The 22236-nt window shown below is 40.6% G+C and overlaps 1 protein-coding gene across 1 annotated transcript; it reads left to right on the top strand.

The window, feature by feature from the left end:
• Nucleotides 1–10697: 10697 nt before the first annotated feature.
• LOC116903314 (heat shock cognate 71 kDa protein-like) lies at nt 10698–12811 on the top strand. The gene has a single exon (XM_032905749.1). The coding sequence runs from the start codon at nt 10773–10775 to the stop codon at nt 12711–12713; it is 1941 nt and encodes a 646-aa protein (XP_032761640.1). The 5' UTR covers nt 10698–10772; the 3' UTR covers nt 12714–12811.
• Nucleotides 12812–22236: the final 9425 nt, after the last annotated feature.

Genomic DNA, 22236 nt, shown 5'->3' on the forward strand with positions numbered 1-22236 from the left:
GTAGATGTGTCACTGTGGGCATGGGCTACCAGACCCACTTCCTAGATGCCTGGAAGTCAGTCTTCTCTTAGAGATGAGCTCTCAGCACTCTTTTAGACTCATACCTGTCTGCTTGTTGCCATGTTCTCCTCAATAAGGATTGCAGACTCTAATTTTCTTGACTGGGAGCCTCAAAATTTAATGTTTTCTCTTATAAATTACCTTGATCATGATATTTTGACATGGCAATAGATTGTAAATTATGACAGAAGGAATGTGCCTCATCTGTAAGTGGATAGTGTAAGGGAAATGGTCCAGGGTATCACAGAACCAAGACTCAAGCCCTTATTATGATGACCTACTGCACTATGGCAGTAATGAGGGACGAGTGGAGCAGACTGCTATATCGACTTGGTCATGGCTATAGGTGTAAGCTGTGGTCAAGGATGTGAATTCCATACAAACTGATAATCTGTCACAAATGATCACATTCCCGTTGACCATAACAATCTCTCTGAAGAAAAAGCTCAAATATGACAGGGTTACATTAAGTCCAGGCTTCAGAGACTCATCTACCACTACAAGTGGACTGAACCTGAATGAGATTGAGTGATCCCCACAGATTATGCCCCTGCATTTCCTGTCAGCTGTGCTGCCTTTGCTGACTCACAGAGCTGCTCCCTGCCTGAAAGTTAGTAAGGTGAACACAACAGATCCTAGTCAGAAAGGCTCCACATGATACCACTTGCTGATATCCAGAGTTGCAGGAGCCAGTCTGTCAGTCAACATGAGAGCCAGGACTTGGCAAGTGAGGATGATTATAAGAAAGTCAGAAAGAAGTCATGAGAAACAGCTTTGGGAGTGCCATTGGTTAATACCATTCCAGTGAGCAACTCTACTTTCTCAGTGTCTTTTAAAGGGCAGCAACACAAACCATGACCAATTCTAGGAAGATAAACAACAGCCACAAATCATTAAATGGTGAATTTTTTTATACACACTATCTATGTTTCACTTAAACCATTTCCTTCAGGTTAAGACAGTTTCTCAAGGATTCGTGAATAAATATTGGAACTTGGTAGGGCATAATGCATGCATGTCTTAATTAAAAACAAAGAGTTTGCAGACTCATTTATGATTATTACAAGCAAGTCAGTCAAAGCTAACTCTAGAAGTTTTCCCCACGTGTCCCCCTTTTTAATCTATGCAAGCGCAAACTGTCTCAGCTATTGGCACAGAAAGACTGTGCCTGTCTTAGACATCCCCTCAAGAGGTATGGACCTTACCTGACCCTTGGTACATGAATTTAAGTATTCATGTCCTGTCTTAGGTTGATCCACCTCTGAGAGAATCTTAGCCATCTTTTTTATCTATAAGAGGCACTTTATCAGTCCTGGAGCAGAAAGTTGTGCCTGTCTTAGGTTGCCATCTGGAAACACAGCTTTTACCCATCATTGGGATATGAATAATCTTGTACTTGTGGCCTGTCTTAGGTTGAGGAATTTTTCAAGATGATCTTACCTGTCATTGACTACCAACTTCTGCTAGGGAAGACTTTGGAGCTTTAATTTATGTAACTCTGCTTTGACATCTGTAAAAGCTCTCATGATTCCTCTCAAAAGAGCAGGTAATAGACATGCCATAAAAAGGATCACAAAACCAAGTCCCTGTTACACCTAATAAGAGATGTAAATGAGGAAAAAGGCCTGTAATTCTTTCAAAATATCATCTGCAATGCTAGCAGCATCAAAAGGCAAAGGCTTAAACTTGCAACCTCATTATGCAGGGCTAACAAATCTAAAGAACTATTATGTTATGACAAATACCTGAGTGTGCCTTTTAACTCTGTTCTGGTTATGCTACCTCTCATTATACATTTGTGGAGTTATACAAATCCAGAGATATTGAGTATGACATTCCAAATGGCTTCTGAATTTCATTCCTTATACCTCATCTCTCATGATCTGAATTATATCTTATAATATGTCAATTCTTTGTTCTAGTCATCTATCCAAATCCTCTTGTATGCTCAGGGCATTGGTTACAATTTCAGCAAGATGATTAACAAAACTCGATTTTTGTACTCTTAGTAGCACTGCCTATCACCTTTATGAGAGGAAAACATACTGGCAATGATCATCCCAATCGTATGTTTGCTCCTTGCCAGAGCATGATCTAATTCTTATAAAACTGAAAGCCTTTTTCAAAATACCAGGATTCAGATTGCCATGAATTATAATAAAAGCTGGTTTTACCATTAAAGATTGACCATCACACAGGACAGAAACACAATTAGACAAAAGACAGTTAAAACAAGAAATATTTAATTCATTATCAGAGCCTACAACCAAGGTAACAATTAATAAAAGTAGGTGTGGGTAATGCAGGATGTTACATTTACATCAATCCATGAACCTGTTCCATTTTTATCCACAGCAAACATAACATCATACAAGGAAGCTATCTCTGAAAATATCCACAATCAGTCCTCCACATGTCCACTGTCATTTCCTTTTGTCCAATATTGGGTTGATTTCTAGACCAGTGCTTGCTTGAATCACAATAACTGGTCACATTAAAGATAGAGGAGGGTCATTCTAAAAACTTTTCTCCTTGATTGATTTTTCAGAGGCTGGTTCCACAGTCTCTGTTTTCTGTCCTACGATGTCTAAAAGCCTGAGGCAAGGCAGCTTGTCCAGTCTGAGATATAGGCATTCCCATCTTAATGCTTGGCACTGTAGTCTTCTTCTAAGTCTTAGGGTACACAGAGACACATCCAGCATTGGTACAATTTCTAGCAAAACAGATAGGGAGCCCCTGACCCACAGCAGTGTCATTCACTAATTTGAAATGCATTTTACTCTCAGACCAAGGAAACCCTAACAGCTGAGTATTATTAGATGGCACAAGTACTTCTGGCCTTGACCACACAGAAGGATGTAGCAAGGGTGGGTCAGGAACATTTGTCCAATACACCTTCCCTGTCACCATCTTCAGGGTACTCAGCAAAATCAAGGTCACCCTCATTCTTTGTGCCAGCATCATCATGTCTCTCCAATCACTATGCAGCTACTGCTCCTTTGGCATCCTGTGAAGAAACATCAACATGTCCACTTTCATATTAATACCATATCAGGACCATGCTATATGCTAGTAGGTGGATATTTCCATTTCACCTGGGCATGAGTGTGCCAGTTGTAGGGCATCCATTGACACAGAGCAGCAGGGATTCCCTTGGTATCCAAGGTCAGGAAATTCAAAATAAAATTTTGTGGTGAAGGAGTATACAACCCCCTCCTTTTTATTTATTCATAACTGATTTTTAGAGCTCCACAGGCATGTTCCACAATTCCCTGTCCTGGAGGACATGTGAAATTATGTACATTATATAGATATTAACTTATAGATTTAACTCATACTTTAAAATATATGAAATATATTTAATAAATATATTTTTCATTTAAAGTATATAATTAATATTTAATGCAAATAATTTATAATTACTGTATATATAGTAATATACACAATATTCGCTAAATAAATAAATTATATTTAACTTGTATAATTCATATTTAATGTTCATAATTTATATAAACACATGCAAGTTTGAACCCTCATGTAGTTATTCTATACATGTTTTATTGTATATAATTTCTAATTTGTGTGATACATGCTAGTTTATATGAATTATGTGTGGGGCCACCTACTGGATTGGATCAGAACAGGCAGTGTACTTATCTGGAATCCATTTGATCTGTGACAGGAGGGTGCAAGTCTTAGGGCTTTTGATTCTCTGAAGCTTATGTGAACTTTAGTTTACAAAAGGATATATATTAGTATTTAACATTGTATTAAGTCCATATTTTAGAAATATAGTTAACAGGAATTCGTTAGATGACAGGAGTAGACTCATGCATTTGAGACCTAGCAAAAGCTATAGGTTTGGGTTAAAAGGCACAGAACATTTTTCCTCAATCCAGAGGGCTAGATACACAGATTGAAGAGAGATTTTTTAGCATGATGTAAAGCTAAATCTTTCCATTATATTTAGGAAACAACCAAAGGGATATTAAAACCACAAGCTTGTGACCGAATTACAAATTGCCAATGTTCCATTAGCTTATCAGAACTCCATTGATCAATGTTAATAAAACTATAAACTCTGAAATAACAATTGCATGTAAGAGAAATATGAAACATTTCCAATTTTTCTTTAAATCATTTCTTACATCTCAATAATTTGCATTTATATACATTAAAACATCTTCTTAGACCTTTTAACACTTTTAACTTGCATTTGCCAACTTTATATATCTTAACTTTATACATCTTTACCAACTTTAAAACATCTTTGCATTTATCAATCTCAAACATTTTTCATGAACTTATTTTCTTAGACATTGACCTCCTGGATGGATCATAACTCACCTATGCCAGAGCACAGGCACACCTATGCCTCTGCAGTGGCCCAACAAGGGAGGGATGAGAGTGAGCTCCAGCTGATGCTGTGGGACTGCTTTCCTATATTAGTACATGTTCTCTCACTGAACTGTAGGTCAATTTCATTCATGTCTCCAGTTGTGTGGATGGTATCAGTCACATCAATATCATCCTGTGTCTCTGGGATCCCATGGCACTTAGTGCTCCCACTCTCCTCAATCTCAGCTTCCACACCCTTGTCCTGTGGGGTTTAGCTCAAATCAGAAGTGCTGTCCTCCAGGTAGGATAAGGGGTCTTTGTATGTACCACCATATCAGATAGATGTCGTATGCATCCACAAGATTCTCCTGTAGGTCAGAAGTCCAAGGAGAGCTGATATCTAGTGTGCTGCATAAATCAGATGATCTGGACCTAGAGGAACCCTTGCCACTGTTTTTCTTCATTTGCCTTCTGGCCTTTGTTGTCCTCAGAAGCCATGAATGTGGGCAGGGAAGGTAATTCCATCTCTCCATTAAGGGAAAGAGGGAGGGTTAGGAGACATGCAAAACCCATGTTTGAATGGATCTTTTGAAAAAGCCCTATTACCCCAAGAATGTAACCACTACTTTTTTTCTAGTAGAAGATACCATTTTAAAGTATGGCGAGGACACCATTAAGTCTATTTATTCTGCAAGTTAGTGGGTTTCCATTGGCATGTAGCTCAAGGAACACATAGCATCCACTATGGTGGACATGGACCACCTGGAATGTCTTTCTGTGAATGCTGATGGCAAATTTGCATCACAGAAATTCAGGCCTGGAAATTCCACCTCCATTTCTCCCACTTATAGGTGGGGAATGACATCACTACAAGATGCTAGAAGTAAAATACAAAAAACCAAAGGAGGCCTAGCAGACAAGTTTATGGCTCTTAGTTTTTGTGCATTTAGGCTTGGTTTTCTTTTAAAGATTTATTTATTATATAAAAGTACACTGTCGCTGTCTTCAGACACACCAGAATAGGGCATCAGAACACATTACAGATGGTTGTGAGCCACCATGTGGTTGCTGGGAATTGAACTAAGTGCTCAGTTTCTATATCATGAAAATCACGGATATCTCAAGCATCCTAATGATGCATCTTGTGTTCAGAGATTAAGAACAACAACAAAAACCCAACCCAAACTCCAAAGTAGTTATGCAAAGCATACGAAATATCAGAGCTGGAAATAAGCAAACACATAGAGGGTGAAACAAAGATCACAGAAACAAAAACCTGCAAATTTGATAGGATGATTGAATCTGACAAACCCTTGGCATCAATCACGCAGAAGACACAAATTATTAAAATGTGAGACACAGAAAACAAGTTACAATCCATTGGAACCCTAAAGGCTATGAGGAAAACTTACACTCCAGAGTGCTCACAATCCTGAAAGACATTTCTCAGACATCAAAATTGATAGGAGGTTATCAAATACGAAGCACTTGCTGCCTTCCCACTGCTAATCTGTTGGCGTGATGATAAATTCAGAATGTTCCAAAACATGAAGAGATCAATATAGGGACAAGATAGAAAGATGTGATATAGTCTCCCCTAAGAAAGAGAGCCTGGACCAACAAATTGATGGAGCTTAACTATTGGCTGTAAAGTGCCACAAAGAAGAATGCTCAAGCTGCTTCACCAAAGGGGTGAGATCATTCTAAACAACCTACAAAGCCAGTTTTACTCTGGTGTCAGAACCATAACAGCAAATGTGAACACAGAGGCCACATGCACAAACATACATGAATACATACATACATACACACATACACATAAATGCATCTGTCAATATTCTTGAACATTCACAGATACATCTGTTAGATTACTTTGTAGGTCAGATACATTTCAACATGATAGAGATGGTGTTTTGTGTTCATGTAGTGTTCAGCATGGGATCTTGGGTTAATTTCACAAACCAAGTGGTCAAACAAGAAGCATATAAGGAGGACAAGTGAAGAGGCCCATGCTCAGCCATGAAGAATGAAATTTTGTCTTTTTCTGAAATGTGAACAGACTGAGGGTTGCTTGTCTGCAACATGTCAGTTCCAGAGATAAGGAGAGCCTAACTAGGGCCATGGATACATAGCTGGAACCTTAATAAAAACGAGAGGCTTTCAGCCACATGCCAGGGCCTGCTGCAGTGGAACAGAGTAGATGATGACCCAAGTTCCCTACATAAGTGTATAGGAGTGCCACAGGGAAATAAATTCCTTATGTTACAGGGAAGGTTTCAAATAAGAAAATGAAACCAAAGGAAAACATGGCAGACACAAACTGTTGACAAAGAAACAGTTAAGAAAATTTAACACACAAGCAGAAATCAATGCTTCAAGCAAAAGAATTGAGTGTGTGAATGAAAAGGAAAAACAACACAAACACCAAACCAACAAAGAGGAAACCTGCCCATATCAAGGTCCAAGAGATTAGGAAAGCCAGAGTTTATCAGGACCAATGGTAGTGTCCAGCTGGCTTGTTTTTGTTTTTTCAAGGAGGGGTCATGGCAAGATAGTTATCAGGACAGAAAAGCTTTAAGCCCATCAAAGGTTAGTGGGTATAACCACTCAGCGGATGTTTTCAAGTACGTACTGTGATGAGATTCATTATTGTCCACTTCTTATTCACACTAACGATGCATTTAAAATAAAAATTAAATTGAAAAATATCAATGAACTGTGCTTATTTAAGAATATTTTTACAGGTCTAGAAAACAAGAAATTCAAGTTAAACCCAAACTTAATCCAGAAACCAATTAAGAGATATAAATCAAAACCAGCAAAGCCAGATACAAACTGACTCTTTGGATGTCAAATCAGATCAACAATGTCTGTTTTCAGGAGATCAATAATACCAAAGTCTACAGAACCAATCTGTGAGTCCAACCTCTCTGCAGCCAACCAAACAACAGGTTCTGTGTAGTATGTGAACAAGATCCAGCGTCTCCCTGCCCCCACTTCCAGCCTTCAATGGGAGGGGTCTGCACTTTGTCACAATGGCACCAATGAGGTCATAGCAAGAAATGAGACAATCATCATGGCTCTTCATAACCAAAAAAGAAGTTTTTCACTTCCCATCTCCAAGCACTCCATTACTTTCACTGCCACGACTACATCCCTGAGAAGAAACATACAGTACACAGGTTCTATTTTGGCCCAGGCTCTCAGACAACAGGGAAGGCATGGCTGGAGACTTGGGAAGATGAATCTGAATCAGCTGCTTACATGGATTTGGCAAATCTCATTGCTTCTAGTGACCCAGTTCCTCTTGTTGGGTTCCACTGTCCTGGTCATCAATGACTCCTCCAGACACACCCCTGCAAGAGACCAGCATTTTAGAGACAGGAGGTGGTGTGACCTCTCATATACAAACCTTGAAGAGGACATTTTTGACCTGAATGAGAGCAGCAGTAAAAAGAAGGATAAGCTTTGTGCTGACTTGGATTCAAGATGTGGCTGGAGAGTGAACACACGGGCTTCTTTAAGGCCCCTTTCTCTAGTGCATTTCAAGAGAGGCAGAGATCATTTTGGCTCAGACCCTTAAATTCTCTACTGACTAACTACTGTAGACCTTCTATTCGCTACTTAGAGGCATGAGACCTACTTCCTTTTCCTTAACCTCATAGTTATAGGCATTAAAAAGATGGTAGCCTGTTGGTGACAATGTGTTGACCTAAGGAAAGATGTCATCCCTCAAGATCACCCATGGTGTTTACTCTCTTGAGTAGCAGGGTAAGGTAGGATAGGACTCTTAACATGATAGGGGAATTTATCACTACAGAGAAAGGCTTGAAAGGTGGGCTGGGGAGTAACAAACTGGTGGTTATGATCCAAGTATAATTGAAGTCATTTTTTACAGCTGATATATACTAACAAGAGCTTTTACAGTAAAGAAATGAGTCAACATACAAAATGTAAAGATAAATGAAGAGATAACAATAGAAAACAGGTGATACTAGTAATTAAAAAAAACACATGAAGCAAATGCACAAACTAAACCCAAAACAATAAACCATAACTCAAAATCCAGGCACAGAAAACAAAACAACAACAAAAAACCCCAACTCATCAGGAAGCAAACTCATTATGTTCAGGTCAGTGGGGATCACAGATGTTCAATTCCAAAGAGGGACAATAAAAAACAAAATTCTCTGAGAACCAAAGTCTGAGTCCAGCTGTTCTGCAGCCAACCAACTGCCTTTCTGCAGTTTGTGCACAAGATCCAGTTCCAGCTGGTACCTTCGGTGTGTGATCTTCTACCTCAGTGGCAGTTTGTGAGGTCATGTGCCAATTGCAGCTCACCAAAAACCATTATGATCCTCAAGTTCTTTTCAAGAGATGTGGACACCATTTTGGCTCAGACTTTGTCTTAGTCAGGGTTGCTATTCCTGTGACAAAACCATAACCAAAAAGCAAGTTGGGGAGGAAAGTGTTTATTTGGCTTACACTTCCACATCATACTGCACTGACTTGACGTTTTCAGACTCATCATGTCTGCATGCAGGCATTCGATTCCTTTACTTTAAACTTAGATAGGTTTATTGGAGGAGGTCAGAACAGGAACTCAAGCAGGGCTGGAATCTGGAGGCAGGAGGTGATGCAGAGGCCATGGAGGGTGAGGGCTGCAAACTGGCTTGCTCCTCATGGCTTTCTCAGCAAGCTTTATTGTAAAACCCAGGACCACCAGATCAGAAATGCTACCACCCACCATGGGCTGGGCCTTCCCACATTGATCACTAATTGAGAAAATGCACCACAGCTGGATCTCATGGAGGCATTTTGTCAACTGAGGCTCCTTCCTCTGTGGTGGCTCTAACTCATGTCAAAGTGACACACAAAGCTATGCTGTACCGGCTTTCCAAGGACTAGGCCCAGTGTGTGGTGGGCTCAGCTGCTTCACTGGCAGCAGGGTCTGAGGCAACTGGTTTCACTGTGCTGACAATCTCCCAGGTCTCCTAAGGATCCATTCTACCTCCTGCCAGGCCACACATCCAAAGGTTTCCTAACTCCTCAAACAATGCCTGCCTAAGAGGACAAACCTCAGTTAGCACAGGTCATATCACATGTAAAAAAAACCTTTCACTCCTAAGAGTAATGATTAATAAAGACCCAGATAATGATAGACTCTGGAAGCATTTTGCTTCCCTGGTGATGGACACTGGTTTTACTACTTGCGAAGTTAGGAAGAATTCTTTAATGGCTTTGTGACTTGGCTTTTATAGACTCATCATCTCTGCATGCAGGCATTCGATTGCCTTTGCTTTAAACTTAGATAGGTTTAAAAAATGCTCCCCCACTAACACGGAGATTCTGTTAAAAAAAAAAGTGTTCTGCTTCCAAGTTCCCCAGGACACGTGAGGAACATCTAGGGGTCCCAGAGGAAGAAGCATCATCCCAACCACCCTATAATATCCTCATCTGACTTCTCATAAGAAAATCTAGATCTAAAAAGACAGTGGTTGATGGGTTCAGTATCATTGAGAATGCCATCATTGCAGAGTAATATGCTCAAAAATGATTTATTTCTATGGCCATGGAAGGTGATGTCATGTTGCCCTCCAACAAATACCTCAGCTTGGGTTATTATTAAACTGTGGAAATAAATTTCTTGTTTAATTGGCAATTGTGAAGTCAAGACCAACCTACATGAAGATGGAGGGTGGGAGGAGGGCTGCTTTTTCTGTTACTGTTTTTTTGCACCCAATGAGCTTAGTTCTTTATTCTACATTCTGTTCATTCATTCTGTCATATGAGTTTTCGTCCAAAGCATCAACCCTGATCTGCCTGTCTGCCCTGCTCAAAGATAAAACTGTCTAAATTGCAGGAAGATTGTAGGGTTGTCCCCTGGGAGATTTCCTGCAAAGCTTTTACCTTGTCTTTCAGCATATGTTTTGAGGATGGACAGATGGGGAACTCCTGACTCTCCTAGGGCTTCATCTTGGTTTAATCCCTGCCATTGACAAAGGAAGTGGCATCTGCCTGTATTCCCCTTCATAGGACCTGCTGTCTATCCATCTATCTGCCTAGTTCTGGACCCTGTCCTTTCTCCTTTGGACTCAAGTCTGTACCTCTGATCTCAGACCCAGGATGTGTCTTTAGCTTCCCTGCAGCTTCTGTTTCTTCTGTTATCACTGCTGACTCCTTTGTGTTTCTGTTATCTGGCTTCTGAAACCTCAAGGCTTCCGTGGCTTCTTAGTCCCTTAAAGTGATTATAAAACCTATGTATAGCTAGCAATCAAAGAAGCACAAATGATGCTCATTGAACGCGGAGCCAGCTCTCGGGGGTCTCTGTGTGGTCTCGTCATCAGCACAGCCAGGCCTACACGCAAGCAACCATGTCTAAGGGACCTGCAGTTGGCATTGATCTTGGCACCACCTACTCCTGTGTGGGTGTCTTCCAGCATGGAAAGGTGGAGATAATTGCCAATGACCAGGGTAACCGCACCACGCCGAGCTATGTTGCTTTCACCGACACAGAACGATTAATTGGGGATGCGGCCAAGAATCAGGTTGCAATGAACCCCACCAACACAGTTTTTGATGCCAAACGGCTGATCGGACGTAGGTTCGATGATGCTGTTGTTCAGTCTGACATGAAGCACTGGCCCTTCATGGTGGTGAATGATGCAGGCAGGCCCAAGTTCCAAGTCGAATACAAAGGCGAGACAAAAAGTTTCTATCCTGAGGAAGTGTATTCAACGGTTCTGACAAAAATGAAGGAAATTGCAGAAGCTTACCTTGGAAAGACTGTTACCAATGCCGTGGTCACGGTGCCAGCTTACTTCAACGACTCTCAGCGACAGGCAACCAAAGATGCTGGAACTATTGCTGGCCTCAACGTACTTCGAATTATCAATGAGCCAACTGCTGCTGCTATTGCCTATGGCTTAGATAAGAAGGTCGGGGCTGAAAGGAATGTGCTGATTTTTGACTTGGGAGGTGGCACTTTTGATGTGTCAATCCTCACTATTGAGGATGGAATTTTTGAAGTCAAATCAACAGCTGGAGACACCCACTTGGGTGGAGAAGACTTTGACAACCGAATGGTCAACCATTTCATTGCTGAGTTTAAGCGAAAGCACAAGAAGGACATCAGTGAGAACAAGAGAGCTGTCAGGCGTCTCCGCACTGCCTGTGAGCGGGCCAAGCGCACCCTCTCCTCCAGCACCCAGGCCAGTATTGAGATTGATTCTCTCTATGAGGGAATTGACTTCTACACCTCCATTACCCGTGCTCGATTTGAGGAGTTGAATGCTGACCTGTTCCGTGGCACACTGGACCCTGTAGAGAAGGCCCTTCGAGATGCCAAACTAGACAAGTCACAGATCCATGATATTGTCCTGGTGGGTGGTTCTACCAGAATCCCCAAGATCCAGAAACTTCTGCAAGACTTCTTCAATGGAAAAGAGCTGAATAAGAGCATTAACCCCGATGAAGCTGTTGCCTATGGTGCAGCTGTCCAGGCAGCCATTCTATCTGGAGACAAGTCTGAGAATGTTCAGGATTTGCTGCTCTTGGATGTCACTCCTCTTTCCCTTGGGATTGACACTGCTGGTGGAGTCATCACTGTCCTCATCAAGCGCAATACCACTCTTCCCACCAAGCAGACCCAGACTTTCACCACCTACTCTGACAACCAGCCAGGTGTACTCATCCAGGTGTATGAAGGTGAAAGGGCCATGACCAAGGACAACAACCTGCTTGGGAAGTTTGAGCTCACAGGCATACCTCCAGCACCCCGTGGGGTTCCTCAGATTGAGGTTACTTTTGACATTGATGCCAATGGCATCCTCAATGTTTCTGCTGTAGATAAGAGCACAAGAAAGGAGAACAAGATCACCATCACCAATGACAAGGGCCGCTTGAGTAAGGAGGATATCGAGCGCATGGTCCAAGAAGCTGAGAAGTACAAAGCTGAGGATGAGAAGCAGAGAGATAAGGTTTCCTCTAAGAACTCGCTGGAGTCTTACGCTTTCAACATGAAAGCAACTGTTGAGGATGAGAAACTTCAAGGCAAGATCAATGATGAAGACAAACAGAAGATTCTTGACAAGTGCAATGAAATCATCAGCTGGCTGGATAAGAACCAGACTGCGGAGAAGGAAGAATTTGAGCATCAGCAGAAAGAACTGGAGAAGGTCTGCAACCCTATCATCACCAAGCTGTACCAGAGTGCTGGTGGCATGCCTGGAGGAATGCCTGGTGGCTTCCCTGGTGGAGGAGCTCCTCCATCTGGTGGTGCATCTTCAGGCCCCACCATTGAAGAGGTCAATTAAGTCAAAGTAGAGGGTATAGCATTGTTCCACAGGGACCCAAAACAAGTAACATGGAATAATAAAGCTATTTAAATTGGCACCATAAAAAAAAAAAAGAAGCACAAATGATAAGGAAGGAAAAGAAGAGAGAGAGAAAAAAGAAAGGAATGCAGGATGGAAGAAAGATGATAGATTTGGTATGTAATATATGATCAGGTGCTAATATTCCTAATTAAAATTGTATAATTACCCAAAGCTGCTCACCTCAGCAGAGATTAACAAGGAAAGTAGGAATGTCTGACCATTTCCTGTCTTTGACACCTCCACACCTTGTGACTTTGTTAGTTCAATAAATTCAGATATTGTGGGAAGACACAACTTCCCTTTTCTATTTGGGACACAGTGTGCTCAGGAAATGCCCTCTCTTTATGAGGGTATAACTGCCTAGGAGCACCTTGGGGGATATCTGCCTGCTACCCTTTGACTTCAAATGGTCTTTCAGAGGGGCCCAGGATTTGAGCTAATTTCTTTTTTTGTTTGTTTGTTTGTTTTAACTTAAGTTTTAATGACCAAACGTAACACATTTATTCAGGACATTGACCCATGGAAGACACATATCCATGGTTTAACTTATTGCCTAATTGCATTTTTTGTTAATAAATCATATGTAATAGAGAGGCAAAGGTTAAAACAGAGACAGAAGGAACACCCATTCAGAGCCTGCCTCACATGTGGCCCATACATATACAGCCCAATTAGACAAGATGGATGAAGCAAAGAAGTGCAGGCCGACAGGAGCCAGATGTAGATCTCTCCTGAGAGACGCAGCCAGAATACAGCAAATACAGAGGCGAATGCCAGCAGCAAACCACTGAACTGAGAATAGGACCCCTGTTGAAGGAGTCAGAGAAAGAACTGGAAGAGCTTGAAGGGGCCAAAGGACCCCTTATGAACAACAATGCCAAGCAACCAGAGCTTCCAGGGACTAAGCCACTACCTAAAGACTATACATGGACTGACCCTGGACTCTGACCTCATAGGTAGCAATGAATATCCTAGTAAGATCACCAGTGGAAGAGGAAGCCCTTGGTCCTGCTAAGACTGAACCCCCAGTGAACGTGATTGTTGGGGGGAGGGCGGTAATGGGGGGAGGATGGGAAGGGGAACACCCATAAAGAAGGAAATGGGGGGGGGTTAGGGGGATGTTGGCCCGGAAACCGGGAAAGGGAATAACACTCGAAATGTAAATAAGAAATACTTAAGTTAATAAAAAAAGTAATAAAAAATAAATCATATGTAAGCAAGATTTTCTATGTTTACATTACTAATTGGGTAGATTAACATGACACATTTAATAATACCTTATGTTTGATTTTTCCTTTAATTTATAGTCTGGATCATGTTTTGTGGCTTTATGGCAGAGGGAATATAGGATATATTATATATCATATACCTCTGTGTGTGTGTGTGTGTGTGTGTGTGTGTGTGTGTGTGTGTGTGAATATGTGTGTATGGCTTTTTTCCCCATCTTCAGTAAATTGGGTATTTCTTATTTACATTTCAATTGTTATTACATTTCCCGGTTTCCAGGCAAACATCCCCCTATGCCCTTCCACTCCCCTTCTATATTTGTATTCCCCTCCATATCCTCCTCCCATTACCGCACTCCCCCCAAAAAATCCCATTCACTGGGGGTTCAGTCTTGGCAGGACCAAGAGCTTTCCCTTCCACTGATGCCCTTTACTATGCTATTCATTGCTACCTATGAGGTCAGAGTCCAGGGTCAGTCCATGCATAGTCTTTGGGTAGTGGCTTGGTCCCTGGAAGCTCTGGTTGGTTGGCATTGTTGTTCATATGGGATCTCTAGCCCCTTTAAGCTCTTTCAGTCATTTCTCTGATTCGTTCAATGGGGGTCCTGTTCTCAGTTCAGTGTTTTGCTGCTAGCATTCACCTATGTATTTGTCGTATTCTGGCTGTGTCTCTCAGGAGAGATCGACATCCGGCTCCTGTCGGCCTGTACTTCTTTGCTTCATCCATCTTATCTAGTTTGGTGGCTGTATATGTATGGGCCACATGTGGGGCAGGCTTTGAATGGGTTTTCCTTCAGCCTCTGTTCTAAACTTTGCCTCCCTATTCCCTCCTAAGGGTATTCTTGTTCCGCTTTTAAAGAAGGAGTGAAGCATTCACATTTTGGTCATCCTTCTTGAGATTCATGTTTTCTGTGCATCTCAGTTAATTTGAGCATTTGGTATCCACTTATCAATGAGTGCATACCATGTGTGTTTTACTGTGATTGGATTACCTCTCTCACAATGATGTTTTCCAGTTCCATCCATTTGCCTGTGAATTTCATAAAGTCATTGTTTTGGATAGCAGAGTAGTATTCCATTGTGTAGATGGACCACAATTTTTGTATCCATTCCTCTGTTGAAGGGCATCTGGGTTCTTTCCAGCTTCTGGCTATTATAAATAAGGCTGCTATGAACATAGTGGATCACGTGTCTTTGTAATATGTTGGGGCATCTTATGGGTATATGCCCAAGAGAGGTATAGCTGGATCCTCAGGTAGTGCAATGTCCAATTTTCTGAGCAACCTCCAGACTGATTTCCAAAATGGTTGTATCGGTCTGCAATTCCACCAACAATGGAGGAGTGTTCCTCTTTCTCCACATCCTCGCCAGCATCTGCTGTCGCTGGAGTTTTTGATTTTAGCCATTCTGACCGGTGTGAGGTGGAATCTCCCAGTTGTTTTGATTTGCATTTCCTTCATGACTAAAGATGTTGAACATTTCTTTAGGTGCATCTCAGCCATATAGCATTCCTCAGCTGTGCATTCTTTGTTTAGCTCTTAACCCCATTTTTTAATAGAGTTATTTGTCTCCCTGCAGTCTAACTTCGTGAGTTCTTTGTACATTTTGGATATAAGCCCTCTATCTGTTGTAGGATTGGTAAAGTCTTTTCCCAATCTGTTGGTTGCTGTTTTGTCCTAACTACAGTGTCCTTTGCCCTACAGATGCTTTGCAGTTTTATGAGATCCCATTTGTCGATTCTTGATCTTAGAGCATAAGCCATTGGTGTTTTGTTCAGGAAATTTTCTCCAGTGACCATGAGTTCGAGACTCTTCCCCACTTTTTCTTCTATCTGTTTGAGTGTATCTGGTTTGATGTGAAGGTCCTTAATCCACTTGGACTTAAGCTTTGTACAGGGTGATAAGAATTGATTGATAGCATTCTTCTACATGATGTCCTCCAGTTGAACCAGCACCATTTACTGAAAATGCTATCTTTTTTCCGTTGGATGGTTTTAGCTCCTTTGTCAAAAATCAAGTGAACATAGGTGTGTGGGTTCATTTCTGGGTCTTCAATTCTGTTCCATTGGTCTATCTGTCTGTCTCTGTACCAATACCATGCAGTTTTTATCACTATTGCTCTGTAATACTCCTTGAGTTCAGGGATAGTGATTCCCCCAGAAGTCCTATATTGTTGAGGATAGTTTTAGCTATCCTGGGTATTTTGTTACTCCAGATGAATTTGCAAATTGTTCTGTCAAACTCTCTGAAGAATTGGATTGGTATTGATGGAGACTGTATTGAATCTGTAGATCGCTTTTGGTAAAATGGCCATTTTTACTAAATAAATCCTGCCAATCCATGAGCATGGCAGATCTTTCCATCTTCTGAGATCTTCTTCAATTTCTTTTTTCAGAGGCTTGAAGTTCTTATTGTACAGATCTTTCACTTTCTTGGTTAAAGTCACACCGAGGTATTTTATATTATTTGGGACTATTATGAAGGGTGTCGTTTCCCTAATTTCTTTCTCGGCTTGTTTCTCTTTTGTGTAGGGGAAGGCTACTGATTTATTTGAGTTAATTTTATACCCAGCCACTTTCCTGAAGGTGTTTATCAGGTTTAGTAGTTCTCTGGTGGAACTTTTGGGAACACTTAAATATACTATCATATCATCTGCAAATAGTGATATTTTGACTTCTTCCTTTCCAATCTATATCCCTTTGATCTCCTTTTGTTGTCTGATTGCTCTGGCTAGAACTTTGAGAACTATATGGAATAAGTAAGGAGAGAGTGGGCAGCCTTTTATATTCCCTGATTTTAGTGGGATTGCTTCAAGTTTCTCTCCATTTAGTTTAATGTTAGCTACTGGTTTGCTGTATATGGCTTTTACTATGTTTAGGTATAGGCCTTGAATTCCTATTCTTTCCAGGACTTTTATCATGAAGGAGTGTTGAATTTTGTCAAATGCTTTCTCAGCATCTAATGAAATTATCATGTGGTTTTGTTCTTTCACTTTGTTTATATAGTGGATTACATTGATGTTTTACCGTATGTCAAACCATCCCTACATCCCTGGGATGAAGCCTCCTTGATCATGATGGCTATTGTTTTGATGTGCTCTTGTTTCCCAGAATTTTATTGAGTATTTTTGCATCGATATTCATAAGAGAAATTGGTCTGAAGTTCTATTTCTTTGTTGGAGAGTATTGGTATGAGGTCTTCTATGAAGGTCTGATAGAATTCTGCACTAAACCCATCTGAACCTGGGCTCTTTTTGGTTGGGAGACCTTTAACGACTGCTTCTATTTCCTTAGGAGTTATGGGGTTGTTTAAATGGTATATCTGTTCCTGATTTAACTTCGGTACCTAGTATCTGTCTAGGAATTTGTTCATTTCCTGCAGATTTTCAAGTTTTGTTGAATATAGGCTTTTGTAGTAGAATCTGATGATTTTTTGAATTTCCTCTGATTCTATAGTTATGTCTCCCTTTTCATTTCTGATTTTGCTAATTTGGACACACTCTCTGTGTCCTCTCATTAGTCCAGCTAAGGGTTTATCTATCTTGTTGACTTTCTCAAAGAACCAACTTTTGGTTCTGTTGATTCTTTGTATGGTCCTTTTTGTTTCTACTTGGTTGATTTCAGTTCTGAGTTTGATTATTTCCTGCCTTCTACTCCTCCTGTGTGTATTGGCTTCTTTTTGTTCTAGACCGTTTAGGTGTGCTGTCAAGCTGCTGATATATGCTCTTTCCTGTTTCTTTCTGCAGGCACTCGGAGCTATGAGTTTTCCTCTTAGCATGGCTTTAATTGTATCCCATAAGTTTGGGTCTGTTGTACCTTCATTTGCATTAAATTCTAAGAAGTCTTTAATTTCTCTCTTTATTTCTTCCTTGACCAGGTTATCATTGAGTAGAGCATTGTTCAATTTTCATGTATATGTGGGTGTTCTTCCCTTATTGTTGCTGAAGACCATCTTTAGCCCATGGTGGTCTGATAAAACACATGGGATTATTTCTATCTTTCTGTATCTATTGAGGTCTGTTTTATGACCAATTATATGGTCAATTTTGGAGAAAGTACCATGAGGTGGTAAGATGAAGGAATATCCTTTTGTTTTAGGATAGAATGTTCTATAAATATCTGTTTAGTCCATTTGGTTCATGACTTCTCTTAGTCTGTCTACGTCTCTGTTTAATTTCTTTTTCCATGATCTGTCCATTGATGAGAGTAGGGTGTTGAAATCTCCTACTATTATTGTGTGAGTTGCAGTGTGTGCTTTGAGCTTTAGTAAGGTTTCTTTTATGTATGTAGGTGCCTTTGTATTTGGAGCATAGATATTTAGGATTGAGAGTACATCTTGGTGAATTTTTCCTTTGATAAATATGAAGTGTCCTTCCATATTTTTTTGATGAATTTTAGTTGAAAATTGATTTTATTTGATATTAGAATGGCTACACCAGCTTGCTTCTGCTAACCATTTGCTTGGAAAGTTGTTTTCCAGCCTTTCAGTCTGAGGTAGTGTCTATTTTTGTCTCTGAGGTGTGTTTCCTATAGGTAACAGAATGCAGGGTCCTCATTGTGTATCAAGTTTGTTAATCTATGTCTTTTTATTGGGGAGTTGAATCAATTGATGTCGAGAGATATTAAGTAATAGTAATTGTTGCTTCCTGTTTGGATGTGAGATTATGTTTGTGTGCTTTTCTTTTCTTTGTTTTGTTGCCAAGATGATTAGTTTCTTGCTTTTTCTAGGGTGTAGCTTGCCTCCTTATTTTTGGCTTTGCCATTTATTATCCTTTGTAGGGCTGGATTTGTAGAAAGATATTGTGTAAATTTGGTTTTGTCATGGAATATCTTGGTTTCTCCATCTATGTTAAATGAGAGTTTTGCTGAATACAGTAACCTGGGCTGGCATTTGTGTTCTCTTAGGGTCTGTATGACATCTGTCCATGATCTTCTGGATTTCATAGTCTCTGGTGCGAAGTCTGGTGTCATTCTGATATGTCTGCCTTTATATGTTACTTGACCTTTTTCCCTTACTGCTTTTAATATTCTTTCTTTGTTTTGTGCATTTGCTGTTTTGACTATTATGTGACAGGAGGAGTTTCTTTTCTTGTCCAATCTATTTGGAGTTCTGTAGGATTCTTGTATGTTCATGGGCATCTCTTTCTTTAGGTTAGGGAAGTTTTCTTCTATGATTTTGTTGAAGATATTTACTGGTCCTTTGAGCTGGGAGTCTTCACTCTCTTCTATACCTATTATCCTTAGGTTTGATCTTCTCATTGTGTCCTGGATTTCCTGTATGTTTTAGGCCAGTAGATTTGACTTCAATTGGTCTTTCATAGGGGCCCAGAATTTGAGCTAATTTCTTAAGACAGCATTACATCTAAGACTGAACTTTCCCCTGCATTGATCCATTCACAGTGGCTCAGCTCGTAGGATGGATCTGATTATCTCAGTTAAATCTAACTTCTTTATTTATTAGTTTTCTATTTATTTAGACTTTTCTTCACTTCAGTCACAATAATTTTGTATTTGCTGCATATAACACCTCACCTATTGTACCATATTTATCTAATTTTTAGAATATAGTAATATTGTCTGTAAGATATAATTTTTTAATATAAATTAGTTTCAGGTCTTCATAAAAATACGGGTTTTCAAATATTGGCCAGATACTCCACAATCTTACCAATTGCTTAACTCTTTCATAAACGTCTCTGTTAAATCCATGAGACTGTCAACGTACATGAGATTGCTGTCTGAGGAGAATGCTTTTCCTTCCCAAGGCATATGTCTTCTCTTCTCTTCCTACCTTGCTACCTACATAAGACTTCTAATGGGAGATTGAGTTTGAGTGGAGAAAAAGATTTTTGTCTCTTCTCAGTCTTTGGGAAAAAGGATCTAATTTCGCTCATTAAATATGTTGTTTCTTTAGGATATTGTGATATTATAAGTGTCCCGTCCTAACTTGTGCAGAGTGTTTGCAACAAACTGACATTCAGGCTTTTTTACACTTTTTTTCTGCACCAATTTGTATAATCAACTTTTTTTTTTTTGGATCCCATTAACATAGTTGACTAAATGGATTGACTTTCCGTTTCCTTGTTTTACTTTATCTTTTCAAAGATTTTTTGAGTTTTATTTTCCTATGTGCTCTGAAACACTAATTTGTACTACATGCATGCTTGGTGGCCTCTGAGAATAAAAGAGGCCATCAGCTAACCTGGAGTTGGAGTTATAGATGAATGTGAGCGACCACATGGGTGCTGGGACTGAACCCATGTTTTGCAAAATCCATAGTGCTCTTAACTCTGAGTCATTTACAAGTCCCTTATTTTATTCACATTTATGCATATTTTGGTGTTTGAGTCTCTCTCTCTCTCTCTCTCTCTCTGTGTGTGTGTGTGTGTGTGTGTGTGTGTGTGTGTGTGTGTGTGTGTGTGTGTTTGCAGTGCTCCTGGACCTTAGCAGAAGGCATCAGATCCCCTGGAGCTACAATGACTGTATATAGATGATGGGAATCATGCTGTGGTGGTTTGAATGGATATGGCCTCCATGGACTCACGTGTTTGAATATTCGGCCCATGAAGAGTGGCACTACTAGGAGGTGTGGCTTTGTTGGAGTAGGTGTGGCCTTGTTGGAGTAAGTGTGTCACTGTGGATGTGGGCTTTGAGGTCTCCTATGCTCAAGCTCTATTCAGTGTGGCAGACAGTGTCCTCCCGGCTGCCTTCAGTTCAATGTAGAACTCCAGGCTCCTCCAGACCGTGTCTACCTGCAGGCTGCCATGGTTCTCACATGATGAAAATTGACTTACACCTCTGAAACTCTAAGCCAGCCTAAACTAAATGTTTGCTTTTATAAGAGTTGCATTGATTGTGGTGTCTCTTTACAGCAATAACACCCTAAGACATATGCCCTTGTCCTCTGAAAAGGCGGGTCATGCTCTTTACTGCCAAGTCATGTCTTTTGAACAAGAGGATTCATTATAAACTGATGAAAGAAACTTACCTTCAACAAATCCATCCTGATCTTGATGAATAAGCCATATGTTGGGTTTGATTTGCTCATAATTTTTGATGATACAAACATCATCTATGTTTATTCCATGAATTACTTTTCCCTCCATATTACTTATTTACCTCACAATCATGTCATGGTAATGTTAAAATAATGGCATGAATTAGAAAGCATTACCTATGCATCTGTTTTCTAAAAGAGATAATAGAGAGTTGATGTTATTTCCTCTTTTGTATAGAAGACCTCACCAGGGAAAATGTCTCAGAAAGGACTTTATCTTTTCTTTTTGTAAAAAAGACTTAATTATTGTCTTCATGGTATATGGAGAGATGCCCCCATTGTTGTCCTGGTGACCTGGGCTGTGGTTCTCTGAGGAAGTCAAGTCTGAAGTCAGGGTGTTTCATTGTTGAGTGTTGGCAGTCTTGGGATATATAGGATGTTGTCCGACCATATTTCTGCCTTTCCGCTGAGGAGCCTGAGTCCCTCCTGTAAGCTGCTTAGGGGTGGCAGGGCATAGTTCATGATAGCGGTCCCAGCCTGTGCCTCCCCAGATTAGAAACAGCAAGGCCTGGGATGGATCCTGCAGTTTTCTGTATCCTGTGTACCCAGACACCACTGGGGTACCAAGAAGAGTTGAGAACAGCCTGAGGGTCTGCACTTCCCCAAAATGCAAGATAGGAAGGAGATGGCTGAGCCTGGGATAGGATGGAATCTAGTTTGGTTCTGAATGAGTTTGGAGGGGCTGGAAGAGAGAAGGCCTCTGGGAGATTTGGGCACAGTTCTTTACAATGAAGCCTCTCTCTGCAGCGATCTTTGATAAAGGAGCTGGTCCTTGCTTGTCCAAACTGCTTTATTTGATGGTTGGTGTGAATGCATACTCCTTACTCAAGATGAACCATAGATTAAATATCTTTTTCAGGAAGGAATGCTCAGGAAGGGAAACTCATTGGCTAAACACTTAGAGCCTATCTAGATACCTCATTAACAAGGACAACTTCAGGTTTTGATGCTATGTAACTGAATGTCATGGTCCTCTCCGTGGGGTGTCATGGTTACCTGCTCCAGATCAGGTCATTTAGTAGGAAGCTGGCCTCATGCGTGTCCTTCTCAATTCTGAACTTTCCCAAGATTTAGGTTGGCTCAACCTTACCAGTTTTCACAGTCCACTTGCCCCATACTATATGGATAGGGAAGAAACAAAATCATCTTGGGCCATCATATTCCTTTTACTAACTTCAG

This window comes from Rattus rattus, chromosome 6 (assembly GCF_011064425.1).
Source record: "Rattus rattus isolate New Zealand chromosome 6, Rrattus_CSIRO_v1, whole genome shotgun sequence".
In the NCBI taxonomy this organism is placed as follows: Eukaryota; Metazoa; Chordata; class Mammalia; order Rodentia; family Muridae; genus Rattus; species Rattus rattus.

Coding starts and splice junctions, on each gene's coding strand:
- LOC116903314 (XM_032905749.1), top strand. CDS start 10,773: ATGTCTAAGGGACCTGCAGTTGGCATTGATCTTGGCACCACCTACTCC.